We start from the raw sequence: 16585 nt of genomic DNA, 5'->3' as shown, positions 1-16585 counted from the left end.
TCTCAGAGATGATTAGATAACATGTGATTTAGGACCTAAAAGATCTGAAAAGAGTTAGGTTTATTTTTATAATCTGTCATTCACATTAAGAAAGAGAATAGTAATTAGCATTAACAGCTGGGTAATTAAATCAACAGGATTCTTTTCCCTAATTTCTCATCCTTGATTAAACACTTTTATTGCTTTCTTTAATTTTCTTATTTTTCTTTATTTCAAAATCTATCAAAATTATTTATCTACCAAATAGAATCATAAGTCTAATTTAGTGGTATTAAGTTCAATTCCATGTGGTTCGACCTCACTCGTGTGATTTTACTACTTGATTACATGCACTTGCGTATTGTTTATAAATTTCGTAACAAGATTTTGGCGCCGTTGCCGAGGATCGAACCCGGGTCACCTGCGTGACAGGCAGGAATACTTACCACTTGAATTCAGCTAGCACTTCTTCAATTAACACCAGAAAAATCTCAAGTATTGGCTAGTTCTTGTGGTGATCGAGCAAGGAAGAAAGAGAAACAAAAATTCTTGATTTTTTTCTTTATGTTTTCTAAAATGAATAAAGTTTAACTCAATATTCAGCAAAGGAATAACATGGGTAGCTGCCAAGCTCCAAAACAACAACCTATACCCGCATTCCAAATGACCAAAATACTTTTGATGCTTAAACTTAAGCTAATACAAGCTTAGGGGTAAAATGGTCAAAAATCATAACACTGCTCAAACTCAGTATTCTACTCATCTCCAATGTTTATCCCACTAAGAAAAAGATTCTAGACTTACCCAAATGACTCAAATGGCCATCCATCGCATTTTCCGTCGTCGCCGAGCAAAAATCATAAAAAAAAAATTACGTAATTTACATACAACACAAATATTACCTTTAGAGTTTAATAAAATCTCCAAAATTAAAAAGTTATAACTGTAATGCCTACTTTAAATAATGGAACCCACAATTAAATAAATTCATGAATAACTATAAAAATATTAATGATTTAACCCTAATTACATTTACTAAATCATATTCTAAAAATGCGGTCATTACATTATCAAACATACTTTTAATAATTCGAAAAGCAAAAAAAAAAAAAAAAAAAAGAATGCATTTCAATTTCTATGTACGATAATTTAAAATAAAAATTATATAAAACACAAACTAAAACTCTATATTTTATTTTCGGCATTGTATTGTTTAGAAGTTTTTAAAAAATTATAAATAGTATACATACAAAATTATGAAAAGAAATGAAGAAGATTAAGAATTAGATGCCAAGGAAATAAAAGGTATATAAAAATAACGATTTGGGGAGGTGTATTATAAATTTTTACGTAATTTAAAAGTGTTGCTCTACTCTTATATTTAGGTAGAAAAGTGTAGTATCTTTCTTAATTAAATAAAATTAATTTTGAATGCAAATTAGAAAATTGTGGGACATGTGGAGGCCCCACATATCAAATAGCAGTCCCAATCGTGGGAAGAGACCCAAAACCCAAGGACCAAGAAAAAATAGCTCTCCTTCACGTGTCTCTCCCGTGTCATTCAGGTGATCTTGCATTTTTCTGTCCCTTTAACCCTACTCTTCCTCTACTTCAATTCAACTAACAGACAATAAGTTGACAACGACCCAAGCTTTTAGAAAGAAAAAAATTTACATTTATTCTATACTAACAACAGTAAATAAATCATCATTATTATTATTATTATTAGCTGCTAGATATAGAGAATGTGTTCTTTCCTTTCAATTTCACAACCTAAGATTGGATAAGTAGGGGACCAATCAATGCCATCCATCCCTATGTTGACAGTCCAACACTATAACACAACACTCGTGAGGTAATAGGTATGGACTCAACAATCAAAGAAAGGGTCCTCTTACTCTAACTAAGCTACTACGTATGCACTAAATATACCAATGTTTAATATGAGGTCGAGATGAACAAACAAGTCCTATAATGGAATGAAACAATCTTATCCATCTGCCTGCCTGCCTGCTTGCCTGACCTGCAATTGTAACTCTCCTCGTTCCAGACAAATAAGTGCATATCCACACCATAAAGAACAATAAGATTCCAATTTTACTTTGTGGGCCATGTCCAGCAAACGATCAAGTTTTTTACATTCACTATAATCACAAACAAACAAGAGATGAAGAAGAGAGTTTCGTTGTCCCATCTTCTTGGTTACCACTTATCTGTACAGATAGACGATATTTATGCCCACCTACTAAAGGATCCCCTCTTTCAAACACAAAGCTACAATCTGTTTCAACTGAAGCATCTTTTCCCGCCCAAACTGCATTCAATTGGAATTATAACAAGTTATGAGATTGCAAATATCTAATTACTTGACTTCTTCTCAGAGCAAGGTGTACTAAATTTAAAGGGAAAAAAAAACTTGCCTCGTGGGTGGCCGTGATTTTCCTTTCAGCATCATTTAATAGGGTCTGGATTGCCTCTTCTACTTGCAACATAAGCTTTCGATGTGATATTTCTGTAAATAGAAAAACAGTACCAGAATTCAGTATAAAATTAGTTTACAATACGGTATTACAAGCAATGAAATGCAGACTATACTATAGTGTTCCAGTGACAGACTTAAATGAAAGTCAAAAACGTCATGGATGGGATGGCTTCAAAATTCTTTAAAGGAAAAGGAAAGGCGAACATTTCCTCTGTGCTTAGATGGGAAAGATTTTATCTTAATCAGTAAAAGCTCACATTAACGTAGGTGAGTAGACATACTAAATTATAATTTGTCATCTTGGAGAGTACTATTTCCTAGAGGAAATTTAGGTACCCCCCTTACTGCATAAAGCACAAAGAAGTGATATCATGTCTACTTGCATATGAGCTTTTTTAGCAAATGTACCATTACCATTCTTATACGCCACCTCAAACTAGTACAACCCTATAAAAAATGGATATGCTAAAGTATTCAACAAGACTGAATTTTGTACATCCATCTCAAACTATCATACATACACTACATAATTGATACCATGCTAGCTGCACTTCTAACCAGAAATTCATTGAATCATCCGCTCGAGCTTATAGACACAAATTTGGCTATGAGTAAATATGCAAGCATAAAGAAATGAAAGTTGACATACTTCGCTTCTCCATGGTTTCTTTCAACTGTAGATGATCTGTTTCCAGCCCATCAAATGAGCTTTTGCAGTCCTGCAGATGTTGATTGATCTGTTCCTTGAACCTTTCATAAATCAATTGCAATTTTTCTTGTTGCTCTGCAAAATAGAAGTTAAGAACCTTGTTATGTGTTTCAACAAGGGGGAAAATCTCATCTATTTAGTCACACAAAACTGATTCTCTAATTGCACTGACAAGTGACAACGAAATTTAAATAATTAATACAGCATATACAAGGGATTCTGAGATCACTTTAGTAAGGGAGCACCTTAAAACCGTGGTCCTCTACCAACTAAAGTGAAGGTATCTCAACTTTTTTCTTTCTTTTTTAAGGGGAAAAGAAATCTCCAGTTAATTTCCAAATTCACCTCACTAGTTCAAAAAGCATAAAGTTTTATTTTATTTATTTAATTTCTTTTAAGGGTGAAAAATAAAAGGCACAAAATTTTAACATTCTACTTTTATAGTGTATGAATCCGGCCTATAATACGAAATCTTTTTAGGTGTGGTGGGACGTGGGAAACAGTAAGAATGAACTATTATGCTACATGGATGGGTCATTTACATATTCAAATATTCTCTGAAGCCGACATGAATCCCCCAACTATACATGTTAATTTCTAAGTAACTTTTAATTAGTTGAAAAGGTCTGTAGGGAACATCACCACACCACTATACCAAGTGACATTTACCACTTTTCTTAAAATGGCAGTCAACCCTGCAGAACTTTGTCGTTCGCCTATATATCAGAAACATTATTTTCAACCCAAGAGAGAGCTTCTAAAACTGATACTGGATCATTAAATAGTGCGGCAACCAAATCAAAACCATACTTGCTAGAAGATGATGAAAGACTAGATCAAGTTAGTTTACCTTCAAATTTTGTATCCATCCGTTTTCTTTTTAATGTACTAACGCTTTTCAGCTTCCCCCTGAAAAATCATTAAGATCATACTTAAGAAATCATCGTCTTTCGCTATGAAGATGCACTTGAAAGTACTTACATATCCGTTTGAATCTGAGACTCCACATTGTGCAAACGCAAATGGATATCTTCTACAACAGACATCAGAATTTCGGATGATTTCTTGCTAGTTACTGATTTGATTTTGCTTTTAAGTTTTTGTAACTCCAATGCAAACAATTCAAGAGCCCTGAAATATTGTAAAATGAAACAACAAAAGCAAATATATATTTTTAATATATGTATATGTATAAATCTTGTTAGATATCTCTTATCAAGTTGGCAGAAAGAAAATGAAACCTAGCTAGTCCGTCCTCTTGGTCGTGCTGTTGTTCCGGTGTCCAACTAGTTTCTCCCCTCCCTGCCAATTTGTGCCAACATGAGATGAATTGTTTTTGCCATTTGTATATGGTAACAGGTAACCAGCAAAAAATAAAAATGGGGAAACCGAATATACAAATACATAAAAATTGACCTTTAATAGAGGGTGATCTAGTAATGACATCATCTAATTGAACATTAGTTTCAACGCTACGAAGCTTTTCAGCTGAACGAAACAAGAACTTCATTCTTTTAGCTGTACTTTTTTCTGGAAGCAATGAGTTTCTTTCTCTGCAACCTGCACAAGATAATTACTAATGTATTAAGTACTCATTGGGCAGTTGTATAAGGCTTGAGCTCAAATTAAACTTAACTCCGTCCAACTCTGTCATAAGTGAACCTGATCACACACATAAACTTCAGAGTAGATCTTTGAAGACCCTTGAGTTTCAAGCTTCACATGTAAACAGCAATGACAAGATGCAGATACTATAAAAGAGGTTTACAAAATGAGAAGGCATTGCCAAAGACTGCAATTTTCGGGATAACTCCTATGATGTAACAAAACATCAAAGTTCTCATACGTATTCTTCTTCGTATGTTAGCACCAGGGAGGTGAATTAGAGAACATGACAAGCTAATTTATTCTGATAAAATGTATAATATTCAAAGTACACAAATACATATTTAATTGTAGCATTCATTGTGATACAATTAAAACAAGCATCTGCAAGAAACATACGGTCAAATTTATCATTAATCGGTGAACCTTCTTCAGAACTCGGTGGGCGTGTATCATCATCAGATGATGAGTCGGAGAGAGGAGTTTCTACATACTTCTCTTCCGCTTTAGTTGATGCTCTTCTGGTGGGAAAACCCTTAAGCTTCTCTGCACTAGCCTGAAGTTCAATAAGGAAATACAGAAAGCCAGAAAACGAAGCCTCAAACTAAAAACAGGAACCCTTAAGCATCATATCTTAGTAGGAACATTACATTAATCAAGGATACTGAAGGTTCTATCTGTGCATCGTCAGAACAGTTAAATAGTTTATTTTGCAAAACCCTGAAGCTACGAACTTCTCCCATTTTCTCTGAATTGGGCATTGAGCTGAGGGAAGAACTTGATAGAGGTGTATTAATTCCAAATGTTGGACTTCGAAACCCATCTTTTAGGTTGTTTACAACATTCCTTACAGCTGGGCTACCACTGTTTTCTTGGCGCTTCATGGAGGGCGTACCAATGTCTTTGTAAACAACATTCCTTACAGCTGGGCTACCACTGTTTTCTTGGCGCTTCATGGAGGGCGTACCAATGTCTTTGTGTTGATCTCTGTTATCTGGATTCTCGAAATTCCCATACTCATTGTCTCTGTTATCTCTTAGAGGGGAATTGTTTGAGATATTCTTCTTCACTCGAAGATAGTCTTCTTCTTTCTCAGGTTCATAACCATTGTAATCTCTGAATTTACCAAGTGAAGATGTTTTTAAAGCAGGTGGTGATCTTTCACTCCTATGTGATACTTCTTGAATTTTATCTGCTATATTCTTTTCGTGAAATAAAGTACGGGGCTCAACTCTGAAACTCTTCTTATCACTTTTCTTTTGTGCAAACATGGAGGAACTACCTCCAGCATTACTTAATCTTCTGGGAATTTTATCTTCACAATAGGAAATGTTCTTTTCTTGTTGTTTCAGTTTGTAACCAGAAAGCTGACCACTCTTTTTAGTTCTAGTTTGCGCCTTCGCTGGAGCCCTCTTCCTTGTGGAAGAACGAGTCACAGGTCTCTTGACCCTATAATCAGAGTCAGAATCAGTTTCTATTGTATCCGAATTCTGTCTAGGCTTGGATAGTGCATCACCTATCTTATCATATGCATGTTCTTTGCTTTCACGACTCTTTCTCGGCTTGGATACGGTATCACATATCTTATCAGATGTCTGTGCTCTATTTTCACGATTCTGTCTAAACTTGGATGTATCACCCGCCTTATCAGATGTCTGTTCTCTGTTTTCACGACTCTGTCCAGGCTTGGACAGTGTACCACCTATCTTATCAAATGTCTGTTCTCTTTTCTCAGGACTCTGTACATGGTTATCAACTGGATCACCCATTTCATCTAATGCTTGCTCTTGATTTATACGATTGACACCTAAATCGGGAGTTGGAGACTTGGGAGACTGCTCATTAGGGGTTGAAACAGCTCCCAGTATCTCCTGGAGCTTCAGTCGTAGATTTTCAGTTTTTCCATTTGCATTCGCTTTGTTCTCGATCACCTCTTTATCTGATTTTGAAACATCTGCCATAGTTGCAAAGGTAAACTCCGGCTCTCTCTCTCTGGATCCGTCCCTCCTTCCCTTCCTTTCATACGTGACCCCATTGAACTTTTTACTGGCTGGTGAATTAGATATTCGTTCTGAGCAAAGAATAGTCGCAGAATTGGTTGTTGCTTTTGGGAAGAAGTTTCTTGTGTTAATCCATGGGGATTTTGGGGGCTCTATTGCTTCAGTCTGTTTAGTTTTCTGGGGAGTTGTAGTTTCTTCGATCCTGCTTTTTCCTTTTGCAGACTTCCTTGCATCAGAACCAAACTTAACCCTTTCAGCATTCGGCTTTGCAATATCTCCATCCTTTGAAGCACTATTCTGTAATGAATCTACCAAAATCCCAATTGATATCTTTCTGGACTGGCTCGATGGATGATTATTACTTCCTAAACTCCAGTAATGGTTCATTTGTTCCTGCAATTTCTTAAACATAGTCAAATTTGATTTGAATTGCAATGAATCCAGCATAGTCAGCAAGCACGTATGAAAGTACTAAAATGAGTAAAGAAGCCCTTGGCGGCGAATCAAATAATACTAATAAACCATTGTTTGCTCCTACTTACATCTCGCAACTGTTGTGAGTCAAACTCAACCCCCATCCTTGCAATTCAGCTGGGGAGGTGAAACCAAGATTCACGATGGGGCTCTAACCTGAAGAGTAGGATCAAAATTCAGTAAAATGAAAAAGGAGCTAGCTAGTTCCGAAACCCGATATTGTCTCTGAAGAACAAAGGGGCTAAAAACAAAAGCAATTCTGTGATCTCATTTTCCCTTGAATTAGGATAGTTTTCCGTTCTTACATAACATATGAAAACCCCTTCCAAAAGAATAGAACACGAAGCATAAATATGCAGACATATACTCAAAAATATTTATCAGCTGCAACCCACATTTACTTAATTCTAACGAAAATCACGAAAAGAATTGTGGTAATTTTTACGATACCAATCGGTTTTTCATAGAAATATCTCACAACATTCATGATTTTCTTAATTAGAACTTCATCAACAATGATCAAAATTAGATATCATAAATCGAATTTAGATGAAACCCTGATCATGACTATGATTTTATACAAACATAGAATGGTAAATTGAAATTTACTTCTCTAGCTGGAAACGAAACCGATACACACAGAATAGAGAATCAGTGTTACAAACGAGATCCGAGAGTGATGTTGTACAAAACCAAATAAAGGAAAGTAGATTACAGTAGCTGAAAATCAATGAAAAGCCAAAACAAAAGAAACGTGATGAGAAATACTGAGTGGTAAAGAACAATGGCTTACAGGCGGTGATCATGGATGAGCTCGTCGTTGCAGTTCTTGAGAGAGAGAGAGAGAGAGAGAGAGAGAGAGAGAGAGAGAGAGAGAGAGAGAGAGAGAGAGAGTTTGTGTGGGTTTGAAATGGAGGTTGAGCTGAGAATAGCAAATGATTAAAAGGCGGGAAATAAGAAGCTGCAATAAATTTGTGTTGCTACTTACTACCTTTCTTCACGAAATCGCAAAATACCCTTGTTGCCCCTGCGCACTTTTTTTTATTTCTTTTTTTATTATTATTTTGTGTTGTTGGTGGAAAAATGTTATTTGGTTAAGTGATAATTTTTAAAGGTTTTTTCAGTTTTAACTAGAAAAAATAATAATATTACAAAAAAAAAATTAACCGGCTAAATAAATAAATATTCAGACTAAATAAAAAAAAATTACATAAGTATCTACTACACACACTTTCAACTTACGATCCACACCTCCTGAGATTGAAACTTTCGTGTGATGCAACATTCGATCAACCAACCCAAAAATCCAATACAACCGAAATAAAATCCAGTCAAAAAGAGAACCACCATTAATTTCGGCAACTTCACCTGAGAATACGACTTGAATCAATCAAAACAGGAATTGTTTTGAATTCATGAAAAAAAGTGCAAAAAAACTACTACGAAACTAAAATTCAACTAGAAATTCAGTTTAATTCGCTTAAATTTAATGTCCTGACTTCAATGTTTAGATCCATAAAATGCAAATCTCAAAAAATTGAAGTGGAGTTCTCAAACAATTTGCCTCAAGTATAATCCAAAAAAGAAATACATCGATACTATAGTCAAATGTTTATCCTAGTGTATTTTCGTTGTTTTCCAAATTTTTAATGGTGAATTTATTCATATTAAATTACGAAGAGCCATGTAGATAGAGTTACGTACGTGGAAACACTGTTCTAATTTTTAATGTTTCATAACAATTGTATTATAGTTGTATACACATTTTGCTAACAGTTATTTCTCCACGTATTACTATTAAGGTACAAGTAATTATCGATCAATGACACACAAAAATACTCACAAATAGTTTCTTACAAATACACATTCACATTTAACATTTGCTATCCCATTTTTTGCACTATGATGTATGTACTAGTGACATGTGTCGGTTAATCTTTACACTTGGCTGGAGAAATGTTCCGAACAAACTTCAAGCAACACATCTACACACCCAAAGTCTGCTTGACCGACCAGGGCAAAGGGCGAATGATCCGAGCAAAGAGTGAAGTTACCTCTCTGAGTCGTGTATCAAGACTTAACTACTTCAGAGCTGATATCGTGAAGCTCAAGAACAAAAGCAATCCCTACAATCATGGGATCGTGCCAGAGAGATACGCAAGCTGTCTCAATCCCCTATTTCATGTATTCTAAATATGTAATATATGTTCTTACCAATTATAGATATTGTAAGCAAAAAGGAAACATGTCTTCATGCATTTAGCCCTATAAATAGTGATCTAGCTTCACTGTAAAAGGGATAGAAAGAATTGCTTTAGAGAGAGATCTAAGAGAAAATACTCAGAGATTTCATTGTGAGAGCTTTGAGAGAGGAAACATTGTGTTCTTTGTTCTCAAGTCATTACAATGTAAGGAGAGTAGGCTATTACCAAACTAAAGGGGCCGAACCTCTTTAAAATCTTGTGTTCTTTATTGTTTACTGATTTTTGCTCTGTCTTAATTACATTTCTAATCGCTTATTAATTGACTCACTGTCGTTGGCTAAAAGCGAGGTCAACAATATTTTTAGTTGCAATTAAGTTGCACGTTAGTTGAATAATAGTTTTGCTAATACAATATCATAGTATTCTAAAAACAGGGCTCAAAATTGTCAATACGCGACCTGAACATATAAAATACGATTGTTGTAATATTTGTTTGTATTAAATATGTACAATTATTAGTTATTTTATGGTTTTATGTTAGTTGGCTCGCAACAAATATAATTGTTGCATTATAATTTCATCACAGTTGCCTTGAAGTTGACTTCTTCTTTCTATTATGGTCCTCAAAAGTTGAAATTTTTTCAGGCGAAGACACCTTCGACTTCTTCTTCACTAGAAGACGACCACCTTTAGCCACAGGAGATCAAAATTGGAGTCATCATCGTTAATGACTAGGCCTTTTTCTTTAGCCTTGTTAACAACTGATTTATGACCCTTTTTTGAAGCTTTTTTTGACAATGGAGATGGAGAAAGCAGAAGAAGATATATATATATATATAAAATTGATAAAGGAGGCAGTTGGAAGAAGAATGGCGAAGGTTATGGTTGGAAGGTGATTTTCGTGGGTTTTGAATATGGGTTTCAAAAGGGTAATGGATGGAAGGTGATTTGGGCTGACATGAATGGATATGTGTAAGTGGTATTTTGGTAAATAAAAACTCACTAATGTTTAAAATGAGAAATAAAATGGTGAATTACCTTATTGTAGTCTTCCACAGTTTCCCCATCTTCATTAATGAACGAGACAATCATGTTCTCATGTCTCCTTTTCTTGATGCAAGCATGAAAATAAGCGTTATTATCATCACCTTTGGACAACCAAGTTATCTTACTTCTCTGAACCAAAAAACTCTGATACATGGCAGCTTGTTGTTGAAACATAGCAGCAACATTTCTCTACTGTAATTGCGCAAAATCATCTGTTGGAGCCGCTTATGCATTGGTTAAGGCACACTGGTAATCAGCTTTAGCTTGGTGATAACTCTCTTCCACATCTCCAATTTCCTCCTTGTTGAAACTTTTGAGGACATGTTTAAGCCTTAAAAGCTTCTTAAGCACACGATGAACCCCAGAACCAGCCATAGACTTATTCCAATTGGAAGTCACCACCTCATGAAACTTACTGTGAGAAGTCTAGAGATTAAGGAACCGGAATAGCTTGATCCCTAAAATCCCCTGTTGCTGGGTTTTAACCACACAATAACAATGATCAGAGTACGTTTTCCATTGAAAAACAACCAAAGAGTTGGGCATAAAATCTATCCAATCCTCATTAATGAAAGCATGATCAATCTTCGAATAAACTATGTCCTTCCCATCTTGCTTATTTGACCAAGTGAACTTCGAACCAAAGATTTTAAGAGCTTCTAATTTTGACTGAGCAATCCAAGCCGTAGCATCCACTAACTCACTAGGAGTAACTACTCTACAGCCAGTCGATCATCATAACAAAAAACTGCATTGAAATCTCCAATTGTCAGCCAAGGAACCCCCTAACAGTTAATTGTAGAGAGCTCCTTCCACAAATCTACTCTCTCATCTATGGTGTTGAGACCATACACAAAAGTAATAAACATTTCAAGTTGAGAGCCAACAAACTTAACTAGACAGTGAACTAGTTGCTTATGATCTTTCATCACTTTTACCTGAACAAACGACTTGAGCCAAACAACTAAAATTCTTCTTTCACATTGATCACCCTGATGATAATCCCACCCATGAAACATCTTTACCATAATCTCATCCACTTTATTGTTCTTCAATTTATTCTCAACAAGAGCACCTAGCCCTACTTTATTAAGCTTCATAAGACTAAGGATATCACCTTGTTTATCCCTTTTATTCATACCCGAACATTCCAACTAAGTATGTTGGTGCAATCCATCTCCACCCTCGAAAGATAAGTTACACTTTTCAACATCCTTTCCTTGTTCCTGCGAAATCTTGAAAGTGTTTTGAACCGAAGCTTGCTCAACCACTCCAAGAGATCTTTTCACCTTTGAATTGCCTACTCTTTTTGGGGTCTTCCACCTTTCAATACATTCTCGATCTGGAGTAGTAATTCTAGAATCTGCACAAATTATCTCTTCCTTAGAATCAGCCTTCTTCATAATTCTAATCGGGTCATTAGCTTCAGCAGAAACCAATTTATCCCCCCTAAATTTTCCACACCAGTAGGCTGATCTTTGTCTTTCAAATTCTTCTCATGTTGTTGGTTTTTCTTGGCCCAAACCTTCGGACCAGTCTTCCTACATTTCGCCATGTTATGGACATATCCTTTACAGTTATTACACTTAATAGAGAGCCATTCGTACTCAACAAATTCCTCTTGAATTTGACCTTTTTCATTTTCAAAATGTATAACAAATGAGGGGTCATCTGTTATATCCATTTCAACCAGCACCCTAGCAAATTTAATCATAGATTTCTTCCTTATTACTTTATCAACCATAATCGGTTTCCCAATCGTGCTAACCAGAGCACTCAAACAGTTTATGCCCCAATATTGCAATCCTAAATTAGGTAATCTAATCCAGAGGGGAACAGATCGAACTAACCTCGGAGTATCGAGATCTTGTGTCCAAGGTCTGACTATCATCAGTTTCTTGTTAAATTGCACAACCCCAATTCGAGCACCACGTCTCTAGTGGCCTCATCTTTGAATTTCACAATTGTAAGTCCCTGGTTCATTCTGACCACTCGTTCAATGCCCAAGTATCCCCAAATCTGTTTCACAAATCCTTCAAACACAGCAAATGGAGGATTGGCCCCCATTACCATACCCACAACCGCGGAGTTCCACTCTAAAGCCTGTTCAACAACCTTTGTTAGATCTAGTTTTGCAACTTTGAACCCAGCTTGAACAACTGGTTCAACATAATGAAGTTTTGTTGCAACATTCAATTTCTGCCCTTCCCTAAGCTTCACTCAGTGTTGCTGAGCAGAAGATTGGAAATCGACTTCCTCTGCACCGTTCGCCAATTCATCCCTGCCTGAATCTTCAACTGCCCCAGCTGTTGAAGACTCATTCAACTCCAGATTCTTCTCGACGATGAGCGAGTTCAAATCGCCCAGATCCTTGAGTAACTCCTCTCCACCCATATTCGGTACCTGCTCATCTTCCTAACGTTCCCGAATCGTTGGAATTTCCTCAATCCGAGCCCCTATAGCTGGCTTCCTTCTTCCTCATGGAGAGAGAACGGTTCCTTGGCACGCCTTATTTTTAACTGAAATTTTTTAAATATTAAATTATACTTACATTTTCATACAAATAAAATCTCCATTTTCTTGAAGATATATCTTTTTTTAAACATAAAAACTCAAGATAATTTTGTCCAAAAAGAAAATAATCACAGAATCTACCCTTCCCAATAGGAAATAGAGAAATTAGAAAAGAAAGGATAAGAATTATTACATCAAATCAAATATTGTTTATTTTGGGTCCTGAGGAACAATTACAGAACAATTACAAACAATGTCAATGGCCAATTCCTCCACCTCCATTTCAGTCACCCTCACCTACCTTCCCAATTGCCATTTACGCCGCTCTTTCCTTCCCAATTCCAATTCCAAATCCAAACCCACTCGCATTCGATGCGAATCCACCATTTCCCCCGCCAGGCTCTCTACGCAATCCAACCTAGACGGTGCCCTCGCCGACGCCGTAGTCGTCGGGGGTGGCATCAGCGGCCTCTGTATCGCCCAGGCTCTCGCCACCAAGCACCCCAACGCTGCTCCTAACCTCATCCTCACTGAGGCCACGGATCGTGTTGGAGGTAACATCACCACCATCGAAAGGGACGGGTATCTCTGGGAGGAGGGCCCCAACAGTTTCCAGCCCTCGGATCCTATGCTCACTATGGCTGTAATTTAATCATTTCTTCTTCTATCACTACTCATTGTTATATTGCTTCTTTCATGGATTGGATTGAATTCATTTGTTTCTTTCGCAGGTAGATAGTGGGTTGAAGGAGGAGCTGGTTCTGGGGGATCCTACCGCACCTCGATTTGTATTGTGGAATGGGAAGCTGAGGCCGGTGCCCTCGAGCCCAAAGGATCTTCCTTTCTTTGACTTGATGAGCATTCCGGGAAAGCTCAGGGCTGGGTTTGGAGCCCTTGGCATTCGTCCTCCTCCTCCAGTGTGTTCTCTTTGTCTTTGTCTTTTTTTTTTTAAACTAGTTCTTATGCTATTTCTTGAATTGAATTGGGGTGAATTTCTCATTTCTGAAATCTTGACAAAGGTGACAGGGACATGAGGAATCTGTTGAAGAGTTTGTACGCCGTAATCTGGGCGATGAAGTTTTTGAACGCTTGATAGAGCCCTTTTGTTCAGGTAATATTACCTTTACTTGTACCCCTTATCACACTGTAATCTGTATTTAGTTTACTACTTGTTACGTTCTATTTCAAAGTAATTTAACATTACCAATTCCTTTAACAACACTAGTATGGACTATGAACTATGAAGTATCAGTCTGATGATTTTCTGAAACTAGTGCCACTTTGTTTAACTTCAAAGTTCAAACCATGAGTTGTCAAATTCACTGTGAGATTTCGTAATCAATCATTTCTGTCACGTTTAGGTGTTTATGCTGGTGATCCTTCCAAATTAAGCATGAAGGCAGCATTTGGCAAAGTTTGGAAGCTCGAGCAAATTGGAGGTAGTATCATAGGTGGAACTTTTAAAGCAATCCAAGAAAGAAATCAAGCTCCTAAGACACCCCGAGACCCGTAAATGTTTAGTTTGCATTTACATTGAAGCAAAATCTTCTTTCTTATTTAGATTACAGATATTTATTGCCAGTGATCTAATTTTACTTGTTTTGTAGGCGTCTACCTAAACCCAAGGGCCAAACAGTTGGATCTTTCAGGAAGGGACTTGCAATGTTGCCAAATGCAATTTCTTCAAGGTCTGCTCTTTTTTTTTTTGTCCTTAGCAAGTATTAATATTGATTTAGACTATCAACTTTGTCATTTGCTGTTTCACTGCTGTTTAGTTATTCTTTATTTTATTCCTGTTGAGCTTCTATTCTTTTGTGGCCCCATAACTTTCAACAATGTGTGATTTATTTGGCAGGTTGGGTAGCAAAGTGAAATTATCTTGGAAGCTTTCTAGTATCAGTAAGTTGGATAATGGAGGCTACTCTTTGACATATGAAACACCAGAAGGATTGGTTACTTTGCAGACCAAAAGTGTTATCTTTACTGTTCCTTCCCATGTCGCAAGCAGTTTGTTGCGCCCTCTATCTGTAATGTTTAGTCCTGGATTTCTTTATCATTATGGTTTTCATTTGTCTTTTGCTATTCTTTTTTATTTTTCCACTTTGCTCTTTTGCCTTCAATTGTCTATTGTCCTCAATTCGAGTAGTTCCTGCTCTAGAATTCAGAAGAAAGAGAGTGGCTGTAGTTTCAATGTTATTGTCATGGTACTCACTGCTCAGTCGTTTTTCCCTAGCCTCTTATTATTTTTATTATTTTCAGGATGTTGCTGCAGATTCACTGGCAAAGTTTTATTATCCTCCAGTTGCAGCTGTATCGATTTCATATCCAAAGGATGCTATTCGACCTGAATGCTTAATAGATGGTGAACTCAAGGGATTCGGTCAATTGATTCCCCGCAGCCAAGGGGTTGAAACTTTAGGTAGATGTCCCATTGCTTTAGAAAATGTAGTTGTGGACTGGTGGGAACTTATAGCTAACACATGGACTTTTGGTTTTTGCAGGAACTATATACAGCTCATCTCTCTTTCCTAATAGGGCACCAAGTGGAAGGATACTGCTTCTAAACTACATTGGAGGTGCCACTAATACTGGAATTTTATCCAAGGTGAGGACAGTTTGAGTAAGCTCTTAGACTATTCGCAAGATTCAGGGGAAGGAGGGTAGGCCGAGTGAGATATATATTAGTGACAGGTTTTTTTTTTTTAAATATATATTTATGCATAATGTCAACGAATACAGCCAAAAATAATAAAACAAAATAAAAAGGTTGCAGCAATTTTTTCTCTGGGTAAGGTTACAGCAATTAACTTGACAATTTGATTTAGCTTTGAAGATTACTGTGATTGCTGATATACAGCTGTAATAATTCCATCGCGGAGGGTGCAGAGGTAATTTTTTAAAGACAGTTTCAGTTAGTTGCCTTGTACATATTTTTATAATGTGCACTTATGCTTTGACAGACGGAGGGTGAACTCGTGGAAGCAGTTGATAGGGATTTGAGGAAGATCCTAATCAGACCGAATGCCCCGAATCCAATTACTCTTGGAGTGAGAGTGTGGCCACAAGCCATTCCACAATTCTTAGTTGGTCATTTGGATATTCTTGACTCTGCCAAAGGTGCTCTAAGGAATGATGGGTTGCAGGGGCTGTTTCTTGCAGGCAACTACGTATCTGGGGTAGCCTTGGGTCGGTGCGTTGAGGGTGCATATGATGTTGCTGCTGAGGTCGCAAGTTTCCTCTCACAGTACTCGTACAAGTAGTTTTAGTTCCCATATGTGTCCATTGTCAGTCATTTTTTTTTTAAAGATCATTCTTATTTGTGATTAGTGGGGTTGTGATGTTAATGTGAATTATGGCCGTAATCCCAATTTTTTTTTAAAGATCATTCTTATTTGTGATTAGTGCGGGAGTTATGAAGATGTCCAGTTCAGTTGTCGAGAGTGGAGACAGAAGGAGTAAGAGGCATCGATGGAAGTGCCCACTGCCAAGGAAGGCTCTTTGTTTGGGTTTTTCGATACAATATATTTATTGAATAGGGTGAATATATAGGATGATTGGAAAAGAAACTTCC

General features: G+C 36.7%; 2 protein-coding genes across 2 annotated transcripts; one reads left to right on the top strand and one right to left on the bottom strand.

The window, feature by feature from the left end:
* Positions 1-1675: 1675 nt before the first annotated feature.
* On the bottom strand, positions 1676-8226 carry LOC133031905 (meiosis-specific protein ASY3-like). The gene is made up of 11 exons (XM_061105670.1): positions 8043-8226; positions 7318-7405; positions 5441-7168; positions 5175-5331; positions 4587-4730; positions 4412-4472; positions 4152-4301; positions 4021-4079; positions 3111-3245; positions 2400-2491; positions 1676-2293 (listed from the first exon to the last, which is right to left on the bottom strand). The coding sequence occupies exons 2-11, from the start codon at positions 7351-7353 to the stop codon at positions 2225-2227; spliced, it is 2631 nt and encodes an 876-aa protein (XP_060961653.1). The 5' UTR covers positions 7354-7405; positions 8043-8226; the 3' UTR covers positions 1676-2224.
* A 4967-nt stretch (positions 8227-13193) lies between these two features.
* Positions 13194-16382, top strand: LOC115713909 (protoporphyrinogen oxidase 1, chloroplastic). The gene is made up of 9 exons (XM_030642426.2): positions 13194-13657; positions 13746-13931; positions 14041-14125; positions 14376-14523; positions 14622-14702; positions 14870-15041; positions 15274-15433; positions 15516-15619; positions 15975-16382. Exons 1-9 carry the CDS (start codon positions 13268-13270, stop codon positions 16272-16274), a joined length of 1626 nt encoding a protein of 541 aa, XP_030498286.1. The 5' UTR covers positions 13194-13267; the 3' UTR covers positions 16275-16382.
* The last annotated feature ends 203 nt before the right edge of the window (positions 16383-16585 follow it).

The sequence above is a fragment of the Cannabis sativa genome, chromosome X (assembly GCF_029168945.1).
Source record: "Cannabis sativa cultivar Pink pepper isolate KNU-18-1 chromosome X, ASM2916894v1, whole genome shotgun sequence".
NCBI lineage: Eukaryota > Viridiplantae > Streptophyta > Magnoliopsida > Rosales > Cannabaceae > Cannabis > Cannabis sativa.
This window is presented reverse-complemented; position numbering and strand designations above follow the sequence as displayed.

What these genes read in the sequence shown, in the direction of transcription:
- LOC133031905 (XM_061105670.1), bottom strand. Translation starts at nt 7,353, where the DNA reads ATGGGGGTTGAGTTTGACTCACAACAGTTGCGAGAT. An exon ending in GATTAATGATAAATTTGACC is followed by an intron (nt 4,731 to 5,174) that starts GTATGTTTCTTG and finishes TATCTTGTGCAG; the next exon opens with GTTGCAGAGAAAGAAACTCA. An exon ending in GATGGATACAAAATTTGAAG is followed by an intron (nt 3,246 to 4,020) that starts GTAAACTAACTT and finishes TCTATTTTGCAG; the next exon opens with AGCAACAAGAAAAATTGCAA.
- LOC115713909 (XM_030642426.2), top strand. Translation starts at nt 13,268, where the DNA reads ATGTCAATGGCCAATTCCTCCACCTCCATTTCAGTCACCCTCACCTAC. An exon ending in CCAAATGCAATTTCTTCAAG is followed by an intron (nt 14,703 to 14,869) that starts GTCTGCTCTTTT and finishes TTTATTTGGCAG; the next exon opens with GTTGGGTAGCAAAGTGAAAT. An exon ending in GTTTGTTGCGCCCTCTATCT is followed by an intron (nt 15,042 to 15,273) that starts GTAATGTTTAGT and finishes TATTATTTTCAG; the next exon opens with GATGTTGCTGCAGATTCACT.